The sequence below is a fragment of the Prenolepis imparis genome, unplaced genomic scaffold (genome assembly GCF_030444845.1).
Source record: "Prenolepis imparis isolate NDT839.2.m4 unplaced genomic scaffold, iyPreImpa1.0 SCAF_1, whole genome shotgun sequence".
Lineage (NCBI taxonomy): Eukaryota > Metazoa > Arthropoda > Insecta > Hymenoptera > Formicidae > Prenolepis > Prenolepis imparis.
In genome coordinates this window covers 2,160,115-2,179,141 of record NW_028141159.1, presented here as the reverse complement: position 1 = coordinate 2,179,141, position 19,027 = coordinate 2,160,115, and the positions used below count along the sequence as shown (strand labels likewise).

At 30.2% G+C, this 19,027-nt stretch overlaps 1 protein-coding gene and 1 long non-coding RNA gene across 15 annotated transcripts in view; one reads left to right on the top strand and one right to left on the bottom strand.

Moving 5' to 3' along the window:
- Positions 1-19,027, top strand: part of LOC145941969 (uncharacterized) — a 198,158-nt gene that overhangs the window by 158,256 nt on the left and 20,875 nt on the right. The window lies entirely within an intron of this gene.
- LOC145941835 (octopamine receptor beta-1R) overlaps positions 1-19,027 on the bottom strand; it is a 71,002-nt gene that overhangs the window by 31,755 nt on the left and 20,220 nt on the right. For all 12 annotated transcript variants that reach the window (XM_083048246.1, XM_083048175.1, XM_083048183.1 and 9 more), the window contains one exon: positions 17,423-18,780. In XM_083048246.1, the coding sequence (XP_082904372.1) occupies positions 17,423-18,153 (731 nt within the window). In that variant the 5' untranslated portion in view covers positions 18,154-18,780. The remainder of the gene's footprint in view (positions 1-17,422; positions 18,781-19,027) is intronic.

Below are 19,027 nucleotides of genomic sequence, written 5' to 3'. Positions count from 1 at the left end.
ATTATTTACTGTTGGTTCGTTAAGGAGGAGACAGTAGAAGTGACTTCTAACTTCCTAAACTCCTAAATCTAGATGTGCTAGGTCCAATTCCAATTGTTCAATTGAAGGGAGAATAGAAATACATTTTATATAATTGCACAATGATATATAGTATTTAATTAGTATTATTTCTTGATATATTAATTGCTAATACAATATATATATATATATATATAATATATTATATATATGTATATTATATATTATATATATATAATATAATATATTATATATATATATAAAATATAATATATTATATATATATATGTATAATATAATATATTATATATATATGTATATATATATATATATATATATTTATATCTTTCTATAATCATTTTTTTTATAAAATTCAATTTATTGCGTGACGCAAGAAATACTTATGGAATTGAAGAACTATATTTATAAATAGCGATATGAAATTGCAAGGTCACCAGACGATAATTAAAAAATGACAGTAATTTAATCGACCAATTCTGGCAAAATTCAGTTAAGAACACAGATTTGTAGTGAAAAACGTGCTTATTACCATATTATTGTTATTTTTATTTTTACTCTACTCCTTTATTCATACTTGTAAATGTATATTACAGCACACTTGATAAGGAAACCCACGGTCGAAACGTTGTGAAAAATAAAACTGAATTTTGCCAGAATTGGTCGATTAAATTACTGTCATTTTTTATATTTATAAAATTGGAGCGTTCTTTCTTGATGGATGAGTACCTTGGCGAACGTATTACATGTCGATTTTCAACGTCAAGTTCGAGGAAGATAAAAACACAATAGAGACACAAAAATCGAAACATGATACAAAAGATCGCTACACAAAAAGGAAGCACTCATGCTTACAAGAGAGAGGATCCATGGAATATAATGGAAATCTACTTCTCACGAATAAAGTGGGGAAAATCAATGCCGGTGTTTCTACTTCTCAATTTCTTCTTCTTCGAGATATTTTTCCCGTGTTATAAACGAAGTTATTATAATATATACACATAATGTATATATTAAATTTGCATTTTACTTTTAATGTTCAACATTTGATATTATCGTTAAATGATGACGAGTCTACGAATATTCGAATTGCTTAATATTTAATATTGAATTAATTATTAATTAATTCTTTATTGGGTTAAATATAACATTGGGAATTATCGTACGTTTCACGAAAACTTTATCGAGCGAGCGGAAAGTGAGGTTTTTGCTATAAATAATTTCTTTCGTGCTTCATATTTTTCTATCCGAGACTTCGCTTTCTTTTCCCTTTTCATTTTTTATTTCCTTCCCTAACACCTTTCCCGGTTAAGTGATCCCGGCGCCTGAATTCATTATATATTTAATATATACATATAATATATTTTCAACAAAAAATATCTTATTAGCGAATTAATAAAATATGAATTATATTATTCTCCATTTAATTTTTAATTTTAATTTAGAGAATTTAATTCCAAAGGTGTGTACGAATAAAATTATGTGAGACGTGAAAAATGATTTTAATTTTATCAGTCATTCTTAGTAGCAAATTTTTTATTGAATTATTAATTATTAAGATTATTTACATTGAAAAACAGAAAAAATCTGAATGTTTACTAGTAAGGATATAATATATATTCTGGCTAGAGCCAAAGAATTCATTTATTTCAGAGAGATGTATTCAGAGTAATTATAAATTTATTCCATTAACGAGCTGTGAAACGCACTCTAATATTATATAACAGAGAGATAACTTCGAAAAACTAGCAACTTTATTTGCAAATATAATTTTACCGCGTATCGTCATTGCCGGAAATTCATATTTCAGATTATGTTGCCGGCGGCGATACAACCCGGTAAAATTAGTTAACTGTCAGTTCGTTTATTTACTTGGTTAATGAAACAGGATAGGAATAACAAACTTCTCTCTTTCTCTGTTTCTCTCTTTTTGCCTATCTCTCTTTATTTTTCTTTATTTTTTTCTAGCGCGAGAATTTCCGTTGAAACACTCATTTATTATATGTACATCTTTCTTCACATTTTTATTTTAGCATTTTATTTTTCTAGATTTCTAGATATATTATCACAAAGAATAAGTCATATATTGATAATAAGAAGAAATTAAAAATAAAAAATTAAAATATATAAAAAAAATATATAAAAATATAATATACAAAAGAATACAGTCGACAAAAATTACTTAATATAAATTAACATCATGAAATATCGGTGATTTTATTACTCTGAATTACAACTCTATTATAATTTAATTTTAATAAAATTATAATATTAAAATTAGATCTATTGTATATAATTATAATTAAAGGCAAAAATATTTTGGATAATTTTTTAGAGATAAAGAGAGATAGATGTAGAGAAAATACGAATTATAATTATAATCAATCAAAGTTTATTATTCAGTTTTCGTTTAATTGCAATTCTGGTTGTCAAACGTCAAAAATCAAATCATCAACATCAGCAAACATCACCAAAAGGATAAATAAATATTATAAGTTTATATACAATTGTTATAATTAAGTATACATTCCAAGAATATAATAAATAAAATCACACAACACATAAGTATCTTTGTAAATTAATAAATTTTTTAATTGAAAAACTAACTTGAGAGAAAGAATAATTGACAAAATAATTAAATAAATAATAGATAAATAATTTATAATAATTAATAAATTAATGAGATTATTAGTAATAAATAATTCATTAGCTTATATATATACATATAATAAATTCATAATTCTTCTTTCTGTTGTTCCTTCTTAATAAAAAAAAATTGTTATCGTCTCTTAAATTTGAATAGTCATTATTTCAAGGAATTCATTCGTTGGGTAAATCCATCATTACAGTTTCCATACCTCACTCGCGAGAGCTGTGCCATTCGCATACAATGAAAATTACTAGAGCGCGCGTATTGTATATATGTATGTATATGTACAATGTTGGATGTTGCATACAACAGCGGGTGTAAGCGCTGCAGTTCGATTGTGTACAGCGTATGTTTACGGCCGTTTCGCGCTGAAAATGCATTACGGCAACTGGAATGAAAATTGGGGAGGCTGCAATGACAAAGAGGAACGCAGCACGAGCGAGACGTGTAGCTTTCATAGTACTGTTTTCTAACACTGTTTGTACTACCAACAATAAGGAACATTATAAGGATTCGTAGCAGTGGAATTTGCGTTTACGTGAATATGATGACTTCCGGATATATCGCGAGTATCTGTAAAATTGAACCATTTCAGAAAGTCATCATTAACATCGTTCTCATACAAGTCATTTGTCCGATGACATAATTTGACTTTTATTTAATATTTTATTTCTGACGTTTAGTGGTAAAAATAAAATATTATCTTTCTTTTATTTCATTATTTAAAAAATTTTTTTTAGAATATGTAGACGCAAGATTATTTGCAAAAATAAACTCTTCGAAACATGAATTTTATAGATAGAGTCTAGAATCTTTATCGCCAATCGCGAGAACATCACGGATTTGAAGGAATTAACTAGAGCTTTTGGCGGAATCGTTTTTTCGGTTTTTTTTCTCTTTTCTCTGGTGTTTTATTTCACCATTGCACGTTAGTTGCGACTTATACAGCTTTCACGTGACTCTTGTATTGCGAAATACGATCTAGCACCGCAATTTTGCAGCGGCGATTTTTCGAGTGTCGTGCAATTGTCGAGTCACTCCATTTACGAATTGCAAACCGATACTGCTTCGAATTTCGAATCGTGAGGCAATCAAAGAAGAATTATTTAATCTTCTAGTATGTTATTTAATTGACACCCAAATGATCTTTATTTAATAGTAAACCAAATTTAAAATGAAATTTTTAATCAAATTGTATACTAATTGTATACTTTTATACTATCTTTTTCTCTCTTTCTCTAATATACATAGTTCTTAAATAATAACGCTAACTAAATTAATTTTTCATTTTGTTTATTTATTTATAATAAAATTTTTATTATTTTAAACAGTCAAAAATATTATACGTATTTTATACAAGTACTTTGCACACATATCGATCGGATACGTGCCGTTCAATTGTGCGACGAGCTTTTGCGGCTAAGAGCAAAGCTTTCGATCCTTGCAACCAACGCCGTTTCATTGACCGCAAACACTGCAAACTGCAGGTTAAGGCTGCTCCGTTGCAGTTTGGAGCATGGCTCTCATTCGCGCCGTTAAAACTGCGTTCAATGTATCTCGTTCTATTGTTATTACTTGGGATACTTGGGGTTATTACTTTTAGATTGACCTATCTAGTGTATAAAATGAATGTGCACTAGCTATTATTGTTCGATTAATTATATTCGATTGATATTACATTCTCTAATGATATAATTTTTCTGTTATTACAGACTTTTGTATATTACATGATGATGTTATGTCGAAAGAAAAATTATACAATTAGAAAAATCGATTCATATATATATTTTTTGTATCATGTTATTATATAATGAAATCATATATATGAAATTTTTCTTTTTATATTTTACCGCGTTTAAATTATTATTTTATACGTTTTATACGTTTATATATTACATATACACACAAACATATATTTTTATGTATGTATGTATATGTAATATATAAACATATAAAACATATAAAATAAAGTTATATTATATGTTATATATATGAAGTTAAATAAAGTTATATAAAGTTATACATATATATATGTTTTTATAAATTTTGTTATCTAAAATTTAAATCAATTATACACACAATTTTGATGAAAATTATAAAACAGTTTAATATAATAAAATATTATTTCTTAATGCTTAATTTTTACTACTCTATAATTATAACAACGAATAAATAAACATATTTTAGAATTGCTTTTTTTAAGTGCTAGGCATATGTAATATAGATGTAATATTAATTAACATTATACAACGGTAAAAAGATAATATTTATTGACATCTTCCTATATTACTATCAGTCTATCTAACAATTTTTTCTCTTTGAAAGATGAAATTATTAATTAATCTAATTATAAAAGAGATATTAATCTGTTCGATCATGATGATTAATATTATAAATGTGTCGACTCGAGATTTTCTTTGATGTTATGTGATCCGCTTTTGAAATAAAATGTGCGTATAAAAGAAAATTTGTAATAATTAGTCGATAATTAATACTTAATTATTACTTGATAAATTATAGGCGGTAATGCAGAATGATAAGAGATTATCTATAAGAACGTGCCTATAATGCACATAAAAGAAACCTGGCAAGTGCTTTAATAGGAAGCCCCGTTTAATTTGGAGAGGAGAAATCGATAAAACGACCGCGAAAATTGCAAGCGAGATGAATTGATTTATTAAAATATTTCATGCAAAAGAATTTAATATGCATAGATATTTAAATGAAATTGGCTACTTTTAAATAATTACGGCGTATCAAATTTTACGTAATCAATGCAAATAGAATCACGAATTGCAAATGCCGCTCGCTTAACTTTAATTTTCTGAATATTGTCGTCTGCTTTCCGTCATGTATTTTTTTTTATTTTATGCAGTTAAAGGCTCATATGTTATTAAATGGAAATTGTATATTAAATTCAATTTAAATCGCAAAATGCCAAATTTAATTTGGTGCCCGATTACCATAATAAATCACTCTTACGGATTTTTACGAATAATTATATAATTTTAATAGCACAGTGATAATATACATATATTACACATATACATATATATATTTAATAATTAACAAAATTAGTATAAATTCGATAATTCAGATTTTAATTGTGCATGTAATATATCGATAGATTAATAATAAATTAATTGCGCAATTTGGCCGAATCGCGTTATGCATTTCTCCGCCTACCATTTTAATAATAATAATGCATCGCAATAGCAAGAAATAATAAAACGCAACAAAAAGAATAATAAAAATAATGATATGAAATTATATATTTTCTAAAGTAATGACCTAAGGGAAAACAGAGTCAAAGGACGAAGGGAAAACAGAAATAATTAAGGATCGCTGACGAAATTTCGGCGAGGAGTTTCTCGTCCGCCACAAAGCAAATTGTCTACCGCTGTTTCCGCGTCGCGATCAAGCTGTGACATCGTGCGACGTAATCACGGTAGCGACCATAGAGGCCTAATGGATCTTTTGATCATTGCCGCTGGACACGTGACCCACAAACCGCGCTTACGTTGCGCTGCATGCAAAATTCAATTCAGCGCCAAGATCGATCGATTTACGCGAGAGGATACTACAGTTATAAGGACTCCGCACACTTAAACGTACAAAAAATAACATGAAAAGAAAAATATCTCCCGAAATCCTCGAAAAATTGGAAAAATATTGCACGAATATGCATTGATTTTAAAACGTTTTAAAATATCTTGCCGTAATATTTTAAAGAAGCGTATATAAAGAAAATTCTTGGAAAAATCATATATATATACCAGATGTCCCATTTTAGGACCCACTCAAATATCTCATTGTCAGAAACACTGCGTTAAGTCGAAAAATGTTTCCTACAAAAGTTGTGGGGTTTCGAGGGGGACATAACATAGTGATATTCATTTGACCTTGGGCGGCGTCTCCAAGGTTAGTGAAGGTTAACCTTAAGTGAAGGTGAGAATGAATTTTGAACAAAATAAAAAAATGCTTCAGATAAAAGTTGTTCAAATTAATTAGTAGAAAAAGATGTTATAATAAAAAATATGGGTTTCCATTTAAAAAATTTATTCTCACCTTCACTTGACCTTGGAGACGCCGCCCAAGGTCATATGAATATTACTATGTTATGTCCCCCTCGAAACCCTACAACTTTTGTAGGAAACATTTTTTGATTTAACGCAGTGTTTCTGAGATATTTGAGTGAGTCCTTTAAAATGGGACACCCGGTATATATAATTTTAAATTAGATTTAATTAATAATCGTAAATTTTATACACATTTTTTGTTCAAAGTTAAATTTAATTAAATTTCATAGGATGGATGCTGGGGACGGTATCCTCAAAGAGAGCCAAAGACTTTCAATTCGTGTATGCGCTTGGATTCAATATAAATAAATCCTCTTATCGACATCGAACTCTCTCGATGACGGTTCCAGGGACGAGCTCGTTAAAGTGAAATCCCGCTCGCTTTGAAAGCTCCTGACCACGTGAAAGTCGGCTTCTACCTCATGGGCCTCTTATACTTCGCATTACGCTTCAGCTGTCATCAGCATCTTGCGAGGAAAACGACCTTGCGTATCCCGACAGTCAAGGAAAGTCTTCGAAGCTCTCCTTTTCTTTATCTCTTTTCTATGTGCCGAGCTTTCACCATAATATCACTGCAAATGGTGACGAATGAACGTCACACGACAATCGTGGCGACGTATATATGACGCGATAAGGAAGAAAAACGAGACGCTGTTCCCGTTATCCCGGTGAGAAATCACGATTCTAAGTTATCCTTGTGAGAAATTTTGGTTTCCTGGTAAATCAAAATAATCGTCCACGATATAAGAGATCCAAATTCGATATATCTTGAGTGTTTTGTTTCAAATGATGTCTTGCATTTCGAAAATGCATTTTTCGTCTGTATAATTTAATTTAATTTAATTTAACTATAAGCTTTAGTCACACATACATATACACATTTCTAGTTCTATTCTATAGGAATTAAAATTTTATTCTACACGAACTAAAAAGTAATTATTGAAGACACGAAAAATCCGAATATAAATCGCCTTAGTCAATACACTAAACGACAAAAAGTACATTTGGGTTTTTCAGTCAGCTGCATTCATTAGTTCTAGGGCATTCACAGTTGCATGTAATTCAGAAATCAATATATGCACGCGAATATGTGTAAATGACATATGTAATTTAGCACATTATGATTGTATAAACTCTTCGAAATTTGATGATTTTTGGAATTGACTTTTATTTTAGCCAAGTGTGAATTTTTTTAAATATTTTTTATTTACTTATAAATAAGTTTAATTGTAATTTAATAAGGAGATTTATTTCTAGCTAGAAAAAATTTTTTGTCCAAAACTGAGATATTGTAAGCAATGGTCTCCGTTTATGTAAATTAAAACATAATACTTACAAATTTAAAACACATATGTGTGTGAAAAAAAAAAAAAAATGTTATTTTCTATAATATAAGAAAATTTTAATGTTATTTTTAACATAATATACTTTTTGATTATTTTTCTTCTAAATAATGGATAATAAAATTCGATCCCAATTAATAGAAATTAAATAATATTGATCAGAATTCCAACTAGTACTGTAGACAAAAGTTTTTAGTCTAAAAAATGTTTTCCGCATTATATATTTGTCTTGTGTCTTTTAAAATTACACGAATTTTGGTCTCAATATTTTTTTACCTTCAAATCTAAGAGTTATTTGAACTTTCTTTTCTTGGCGTATCATTCTGTACATATGTATATCGCTCTCAAATGAGATTATATGTGACATAGTTTTGTTATTAATTTCCGCTCGCTCGTTTCTGGAGAGAATCGAAATAGCGTGCATTTCGAAATTATCTGGCTGGGGGAATAATGACGTCGGTTAGGGCACGATATAGCGCTCGATATCACGAAGAATAGGAGGGCTTCTTGCCTCAGGCTGGGTTTTCTGGACCTGGCCGAAGCGACGAACAACCCATGAATCACCGCCATCACATCGCAAGCAGCGATATATCCACCGGCAATCCTCGCTTATATCCAGTCCTTTATTGACGTGAAACGCTCGTCGAATTTCTTTCGAATGAAATATCCTGACCATTCGAGTTACTTAATTATTTTTATTAAATTCTACATTTTCACAGAGCATTTTGCAATTCCAAATATACATATTTCTACAAATATTAATATTCTATATCTAATGATACCCATAATTCATGTGTGTGTGTAAAATATTCAGATCTAATATTAATATTTAATAAAATCGAAATATTTATGTTACATAATTTTGAAAATTAATTAAATTAATACTAATCCAACAATCTATTATTATTATGATAAAGTTCTGAAATAGTGTGTAAAAATGAATAAAACTGAGTTATTTTTTTCATATGTAATAAAAATCTTTTCTCTTTACAATCAAATGCTGATGTATTGCGGTAATAATGAATGAAAGGTGCCGCTCATAAAAGAAAATTAATCAATGCAACGCAACGTAATACAGATGCTTTTACTGTTTTATTTTTAAAAAATGAACGAAAAAGATCCAAATTTTTTTTCATTAGCAAATAGTAACATCAATAATGTGATATCAATAAATCTGTTAATCTGCGAAGAACGTTAGATCGGTAGAATTTATATCCGGGAATTAGTTTCAATTTTAACGAAAATGGGTAAAATGAAATGAAGCAAATAATAAAAAACGAAATAAATATATAAAGAAAATGTAATAAAAGATGGAATTGAATATATAAAAACAAAACTGAAAAAATAAAATTTCATAAAAATTTCATAAAATAAAATAAAATAAAATAATAAATTTTATGAAACGAAATAATAAAATGTAAAATGTAGAAAAAATGTAAAACTGCATATAAATGGTAAGATAAAATGTAAAATAAAATTTTAATTGAAAAACGTGCAAAACACATTTTTAAATTAAATGGTATAATTTTGGAGTCTTTTTAAAGTGTGTGTGAGAGACGCGTTTGACAAATAAAAATGATAGTATGTACATACACATGCTTTTTTTATCAAAAACAAATGACACAGAATGATAAAATAAGTTATTCAATTTTGCTTTGTATTTTTTGTACATTTCTTGACTGACGTCAAATGATCTTTAGACGACTGAAAAAACTATGTAACTATATTAGAGTACAAAGCGACGTTGAAGAACCAGATGTTCGTCGAGATTGGCAAATATCTCGACAGTAAACGCACCACTTTTTCTTCAAAGGAATAAAGATATATTTATGCAATTTCTAGAAATACTGTACGACTTGAAAATTATAGAGAGAAAGAAAAAGAGTCATGCAAAAATTTTGTCATATTTGTCAAATAAAATAATTATATTTGTTAAAAGGAAGAATTGTATAATAATAGGAGTTTAATATTATGAAAGAGAGAAGATTCTTTTTTTGTCAGTAATATTATTAGATAACATTTAATATAATATATAAATATATAGTATAAAAATGTTAGTGAAGAAGGAAAGGAGAGAATGTGTGCTTCATATATTATATATTTAATATAATATATTTTGTGAAGCAATATTCACAAAATATTTAAACTAATATTTGCGGTTAATGAAAATTTATTTAATTAATAATAAGTAACATATTAAATATCGAATCTTCTGAAATAATCGAACGCTCTAAAATCGACCCTTCATCAACATACTTTTTATCGCGAAATGGAATTAGCTTGTGGAAAGAAATGGCGATAAAACAACGTGGAGAATGCGACTTTAAATTCTACTAAAAAATTAAACGCCGAAGATCCGAGAGAAACAGAGATGTTTAGAAAGCCAGGGAAACTTTTGCCGCTATTTCGCACGAGGTGCGAAATGTTCGAAACTTTGTCCTAGAAACTTTATAGCGGAGATATACCACTTCGTGATACTATCGAAACAATGAATAAAATAGAACGAAAGAGGATGTGTGCAAGAAGCGTCTCGGGAAATCAGTTGCCAAAAAGTTGCCATCGTCATTTTCTCAGGCGACAAGTCAATGCTGAGATCGGGGGGTGCGACTTTCTTCATTATTCTGCATTTCTACGGAAGCTTCGACGAGAAGATTCTCAACTTTGAGGATGTTGACAGCGTAAAATGAATAAACTTTGCAAGACATGTTACGGGGATTGCATGAATAAAAAAGTTGCAAGTTTCACGGTGAGAACAGGAAGGAGTAGAGTATCGACGGTGGAATATCGATGCGCTGTCTTGCGCGTCAAAGGTCTCCTAAGGGTATCGAGGAAGTAAGATGGAGGGTGAATAGGAGTGTCATTGATACGATGCAGAAGGACTACATCGGGAAACTCTGTCAAGAGTATCTTGATCCGAATTCTGATCTTGGGATTGGCGCAAAATCCACCTACCCTCAGCAATTCAGTACATAGATATACATAGTATCATTTACTTGAAACAGCTTGACGGTATACAATACAAAGATGTAGCACATTATTTTATTTAGACAAAATTTTTACATATATGTATTTTTTTACTATTATTTCTCAATATTCTATCTTATAACTATATTTTTTTATTTGTTATTTATATCTTGTATTATTTATTATATTATATTTTTATTTTTCTTTTGTTTGTATCGATTTTATTAATTAAATATTTATTTTTATTTTTTATTTTCTTTATTTAATTATTTTATCTAGTAAAAAATATGTTTATTTAATTTGGTTCTTTAAAAATGGAATTATATGGAAATTGTGAGCTTTATATTATATTATAAATTATGTATGCGATAAATTTTTTATTTTTTTCCTGCTTTACCTCATTGTAAAAGGCCTAGCTTGCATAACTGCCTACTTCAATCACCTTCATGCATTTAAATTGCCTTTCTCAGCATGTTTACGCATGCTATAACACACATATTCTATGTTCACTACGCATCCAGAAATCTCATAGCTTTATCAGAATGTTTGATGGCAATTTTAAAGATAATCTCTACGAGCCAGAGCAAATATAATATTTAATTTACTACTGTGATATTCTACAAAGAACTCTCTGCAAAATCTATAAATATTTGAAAGATCTATGAAAGAGGGAATTTAAGTTTGTCAGATGCTTTTATATATTTTCGACATTTATGTTATTCAGAATTCATACAATATTTGTATGGAGCATTTCGAAACTACTTATCTTTTATAATAGAATACTTTTCGAATTTAGAATCAATTTTTTATCAATGAAAATATCGAATTATTTATTATTTTCGAGATGCTAATAAATATAACGAATAAATAATTTATTTTTAAAAAAATAAAGAAAGAAAAAGTAAAGAAAAATTATTTTTTGTTTTAAAGAAGTATAAACCTTTTTATTTCAAAGAAGTATCACAATTATTATTTAAAAAGGATAATTTTAACTGTAATAAATGTCAAAAATATTTCAACTAAATTGATTAATTGAAAATAATTTTCTAATTAAATTCTAAGTCACAAATTCTAGAAAAATAATATTCAATTTAATCAAAATTAAAAAAATAATTTTGAGTTAAATTAGATAAAATCAAAAATAATCCTGCATTCTAAATTGAAGAAAATAATTTTAATTATATTTTATGGAGATAGAAAAAAAATGAAATTAATTTTTGGAAATATTTCGTAATATGTAACGAAAGATTAAAAGCATCTATGTATCTACTATGATCAGAAGCTATACAATTTCGTCGTGTCATCGTATTTCCTCTATGCATCTGATTTTCGACATTAATTACTCGGTGAAGCATACTGCCGTGTCGAGAGATGCGGTCTTTCGAGTTTAATTGTACGAATAATTGGACGCCGTATATACACGACATCGCGTAAAAGCCAATGACAATCGGAGGATTGCACAGAGACGAGTTCAATCGCGAGAGAGTGGAAGCACTCCTCGACAAAGAAGAGCCTCTTCAGCGTAAACTGGAACGCGAAATTATTCTTAAGATACAGTTAGGTTGCTCGTTAAAGCTTTACTTCTCGTAATCAGAGTTTTCCTGCGAATTTAGAAACGGGAACGGAACTAGGAATCGATCAATCAGTAACCTATTAAACGTGCTAGAGTAGAATCGTTAGAGTAAAATCGAAGTACACATGTACATACAGTGACTCGCAAGAAACGTGTTTTTAAATTTTTGGAAAATTTTATTTAGACTAATATTAATTTAAAGGCACATTGTACATATGCACTGGCGGATCCTGACGTCGACAGCTCTTTAATGTTTGTTTTTCTTTATTTATATTTTTTAAATAAATTCAGCAAAACTGTTTCTTTTAATTTGCAATTTTTGGGGGTTTTACCCCCCCCCCCTTCCCAGTGTATATATATAAGTATAAGATACACTGTAAATTATACTCATTACGCATTCAAGGAGTTAAGTGTAGATTAAGTCAGACATACGACGAAATGATGAGATAATTTTGTTGCACGAAAATAATTAGGTAAAATTCTTTATATCTATATAATATATATTACATAAATACAAAGAATTTTGCCTAATTATTTTCGTACAACAAAATTATCTCATCATTTCGTCCTATGTCTGACTTAATCTATACTTAATTCCTTGAATGCGTAATGAGTATAATTTACAATTTACAGTGTACCTTATACATACATATTGTATATATTATATAGATATAAAGAATTTCGCCTAATTATTTTCGTGCAACGAAATTATCTCATCATTTCGTCGTATGTCTGACTTAATCTACACTTAACTCCTTGAATGCGTAATGAGTATAATTTACAGTGTATCTTATACTTTTATATATATATATATTTTATATATATATTTTATATATATATTATATATATATAAAAAAGTATAAGATACACTGTAAATTATCTCATTACGCATTCAAGGAATTAAGTATATATTAAGTCAGACATACGACGAAATGATGAGATAATTTTGTTGCATGAAAATAATTAGGCGAAATTCTTTATATCTATGTAATATACATACATATATATACATATATATATATATATGTATATATAAAAGTATAAGATACACTGGAAATTATACTCATTACGCATTCAAGGAGTTAAGTGTAGATTAAGTCAGACATACGACGAAATGATGAGATAATTTTGTTGCATGAAAATAATTAGGCGAAATTCTTTATATCTATATAATATACATACATATATATACATATATATATATATATATATATGTATATATAAAAGTATAAGATACACTGGAAATTATACTCATTACGCATTCAAGGAGTTAAGTGTAGATTAAGTCAGACATACGACGAAATGATGAGATAATTTTGTTGCATGAAAATAATTAGGCGAAATTCTTTATATCTATATAATATACATACATATATATATAAAAGTATAAGATACACTGGAAATTATACTCATTACGCATTCAAGGAGTTAAGTGTATAGATTAAGTTAGACATACGACGAAATGATGAGATAATTTCGTTGCATGAAAATAATTAGGCGAGAAATTCTTTATATCTATATAATATATATACACTGGCGGATCCTGGGGGGTTAACCCCCCTCCCCCGCCCTTGCAAATTAAAAGAAAGTTTTGCTGAATTTGTTTAAAAAATATAAATAAAGAAAAACAAACATTAAAGCGCTATCGACGTCGTTGATCCTGGAATAAAAGCTAATCATGAAACCAAAAATATTAAATAAAATAATTTTGCAAACCCCCCCCCCCTCCCCCGTTATCGACGTCAGGATTCGCTAGTGTACATATGTATCCTTTTATGATATATTTTATTATATATGTATATGTATGTATAATAGTTACAAAAATATTTTTCTATATGTGTCCTTTTTCCTTTCGTATTAGAAAAGTTTAAAGCAATATAATAAACTCTTTTTTTGCATACCAAGAAATAATTAATTTTTATTAAATGCTGTAATTATAAAGATTTTTTATGTAAATTTTATTCCTCAAAATAAATAATAAAAATTTTATATTATTTTTCTTTAAAATTTATAACATTAAAACGAAGCAAAATACTTGTACGTATATCGGATAAAATATTTGTTCGTTTTATATTTGGAAAATATACACATCGTGCATCATGTTTCTAAACTGCTTGTAACGTGTTACATGCATTCGTAAACCAAATGTAACTTTTCAGCTCGTCAGTCACGATCGATTTTGTGAAATTTACAACGCAACTCCCGCAAAAGCGGAACGCAAAATTGATACGCGTTTTCCAACGCGACGCTGAGCAGTATCAGTTTTGGCATCGAATCCGAAACTCATGTAAATTGAAATCGTCAAATAGACAAGACACAATCGAGCTCTCGAAGATTGCAACTCGTCATAGGATTGAAAATATCGGAGTCACTTGGCGTGCTGAAATTGATTTGACACGCAGCATAACTCTGACATAAAATTAAATACGAGATATCGCAGTGTGATGTTATCATTTTAATGCCTCAACATTTTCATCGCATAACATTTCATTTCCCTCTTTATTAATAATAAAGTTTGATTTAAAATTAAATTTAAATTAAAGTGAATTTTCATCGAATTAATCCACACACGTTTATCATCATTCAAAAGGGCATAATGTGAAATCGACGTGTGTGCAATTTTTTTTAAAGAAAATTTTTCTTATTTATTTAAGATTAAATATCGTTATGCGCAAACCGCGGCTGGCTGCGTCAAAACTCCAGTCGTTACTTTGGTGTTTGCCAACATGAAAAATTCGAGAGCGCGACATGAAATTTCTATTTTATTCTGTTTGCCTTTTCTCGTTGTTCGTTCATAAGCGGATGTATGCGAACCTACATCTGTCCATTTTCTGCTCTTCTCCGCCGTCACAAAAACTAAATTTTCGCAATGTACATATATGCGGAATTAAATTTGACCTTTCACATCATCAGCGTGGCGTATTAAAAATTTGTCAAACTTTTCTTGAAAATATTTGTCGAATTGAAATTTAGTGAAACTCAAATGAAATATTAAAGATTTTTGTTATGCTATATATATGTATTGTACTCGTATATCGACTCTGTCAAGCCGTATTTTTATATACTTGTCAAAGCTCCGGCGGGTCTTTTGATAGTCAACACGGCGAATGCGAGAGCGACGCGAAATTTCCATTCCGCATTTTGCGTTCGCATTTTCCCGTTGCCGTTCATAAAACGGACGTTGGGGTGTCTGGGTGCATTCAAAATGTGACGGAATGACGTGTGTACGCGAAATGCGACGGGCACCGCGTTGCATAAAGAGCGCGACACGCGACCTTCCGCGGATATGTAATTTATGAAAATACAGAAAACTGCGCGACACAAGGTCGCGAGTCGACAGCTTCATCGATCGATCGCGAAAAAGAAGATAACATCGTTCCGAACAAAAATAAAACTGAAAGGTGTTATTTTTATCGGTAAGAAAAATCACAGTCTCTTCTCTCTCTCTCTCTTCTCTCTCTCTCTATTTCTCTTTCGCGTTTTTTAAATTAAAATCGAATTATTCGCTGCAACGTAGAGACCATATCGCATGATAAAATTGAAAATGAAGTTACACGAGGCGCAATAATAATCACATTGTAGAAAAGGTGCTATTGTTATTAATTTTTAATTAAAAATTTTTTATCGAATGAAATAAAGGAGGATCTGGAAGCTTGTAATGGCGCGCAAGCTGCACAATACGGGGAAGAATGGCGAGGTATTATTTCGGAGTGCTTCCTTCCTCTCGAGAAGTACATTTGTTGTTCGTCGGCCACTCGTCTGTAGCTTCTTTCGCGCCTTTTACCCTAATTGGACATTCAAGAACGGTACGAGGCTTTCGGGAGCATCTTTTGGGAAGAAACTAATGGGGAGTGCTCGTTTCTTCCTCTCTCTCTCTCTTTCCCCTCTTTCTTTTTCTTTCACAGATGAAAGTGTCTTTTCGAGATTTAACGACCACGTATCGTCGGACTATTGTAACAACACAAAACAGTCTCGCTATCTTACTCGGATTTTACACATTAGGTTCTTTGGCAAAGAGAACTATTTAAAAAAAAATATTTTTAAATTAAATTGTATGACATAAACGGCGCTATATCTTAAATCTACGCATTGTTCGCAATATTTATCATATTATTTATATAATATAATAGAAAACGTTATTTTAAAAGTTAGTATATGAATATAAAATAATAAAATAAATATAAAAATTTTATCGAGAAAATCGAAAGAAGTCAAAAGTTCACACAATTCATATCAATCTTTTAGATTTAGATAATGATGGACTGAGCAATTTGTCATTCGTGTCTCCCGAACCATTCTTCATGTTTGGTCAAGAAGTTAATCAAACTAATCAAAAGAATCGTGAAATAACGGATAAAATTATAAATGTTTTTATCATTAATAATGATGTGTTAAATTTTAATTTATAAAAAGTGTTTTAAGCATACAAAAAATGATAGGATTAACATCACTGAATGGTACATCCTTCAGTGTCAGTTTATGGGAAATATTTATGATCTCATCCATCTCGCGAGTATATCACAAACATTAAGATGCACTTATAGTTTTATATATAGATTGATGGCAAATGCATATCAAATTAGTCAAAGAGAGAGTCTTATGCTTTTATAATCTCCTTTAAAATAGACTAATTGCAAATATATTGAAATATTAAAAATTGAAATCCCTAAAAATGTATAGTTCTGTCTGTAGAAAGATATTAAATCTAATTTATCTGATCGTAAGTATTATTTGCCAATATCTTATAATAACAACAACTGAAAAAAAAGTTACTCACCGATACATCATGCGCTCCTGACGATCGGCCTCTACATAAATTCTGTAGTACATCGCGATCATGATTATCCCTGGTACCCAGAAACTGACGCTGGAACTAACGATGGCGTAGAACTTGTTGACCTCAAACACACAAACATCCGGATAGGTCCGCCTGTACTCCAAGTGTTCCTTCGTGGCGTACCATCCCGCGAAGATCGGTAGGAAGCTCATAACGGTCGGGGAACACCACACGACGCTCAACATGGTTCCCAGCCTCACGTTCGTCATGATTAACGGATAGTCGAGCGGTTGAACGATCGCGTAATATCTGTCGACACTGATGCAGCACAAGTGAAGTATGCTAACAGTGCTGAAGAAGACATCCAGCGAGTTCCACACGTCGCACATGAAGTATCCGAATAACCATCGTCCAAAGAGCTCGACCGAAGCGTTGAACGTCATGGCGAATAGCGCGACCAGCATGTCCGCCAAAGCCAACGATACCACAAAGTAATTGGTAATTACCCGGAGCTTTCGGTGTCTCATTACCGAAACAATGACCAGTAGGTTGCCCAAGAGCGCGCAGAGAATGATGAAGCCCATAATGAAGCCTTTGAAGGTTAGTAGGAGGATGTACTCGACCTCATGATAGTTGTTGCTGCTGTTGCGCTGGCCCGTGTCGAGAAAGAGCTTGTTCGGCAGGTCCGTCGTGTTGTCCAGGTTTTCCTCCAACGTCTCGTTGAATCCCATTTTGACCAGCTGCTTTTTTCTTCTCTCTCTCTCTCTCGACTGGCTACCGTCGTTCGTCCACGGCTTCTTCTTCTTCGTCGTTTTTCGTTTCTTCCTTGACGCGACGGACGACGTGTAACCGGTCCATTTACAAATGCCGGATTACGATTTCGCCTGAGCGATGTCGTAAATCTCGAGATTTTTCAATTGCAGCATCCAAAATGATGATTTACTCGGAATGTTTTTTGATCCGCCTGATGTCGATAGAGTCCATTCTGAGGAAATGAAATAGGAACGCATTTCGAGAAATGTGCGTATGTGAGCTCCGTCAAATTACTTAAATTGATATTTGAATAGTAGAGTACTCTTGATTACTCAAGTTTTTCTTTTTTTTTTTTTTCTAGAAAAGTGCTTCGTATATTTGGATCTTCTTGAACTATTCTAATGATTGTCCGTTTCACGTAGATCACAACTGCGATTAGATAGTCTTTCTTTATCTTTTTTCTCTGTTTTCGTAATTTTAATTATAGTTTTACGCAGTTGCAAATGTCAAAATCTTGTTTCAGGCGAATTTCGAACTGACGACGAAACGGTATTTTCGAAAGTGCATTTTTCGCAGATTTTGTAGTCTCCTCGCACAATGATAGTCTGCAAACAAAATATACACAAATGTGCATAAATAAGTAAATAATGCATAACATTAAAACTACATAAAATTGTATTTTTATATATTTATGTACAAAAGTATTTTCTATAATCATAAATCTACGTCGGAAAAAAATTCTGAAATAATTTTTTAAATTAACACATGATAATACGATTGATAATATGATACAGCACATCGCAGACTTTTTAAAAAGTATAATAATAAAAAATTCTTATTGTATTTTTCAAG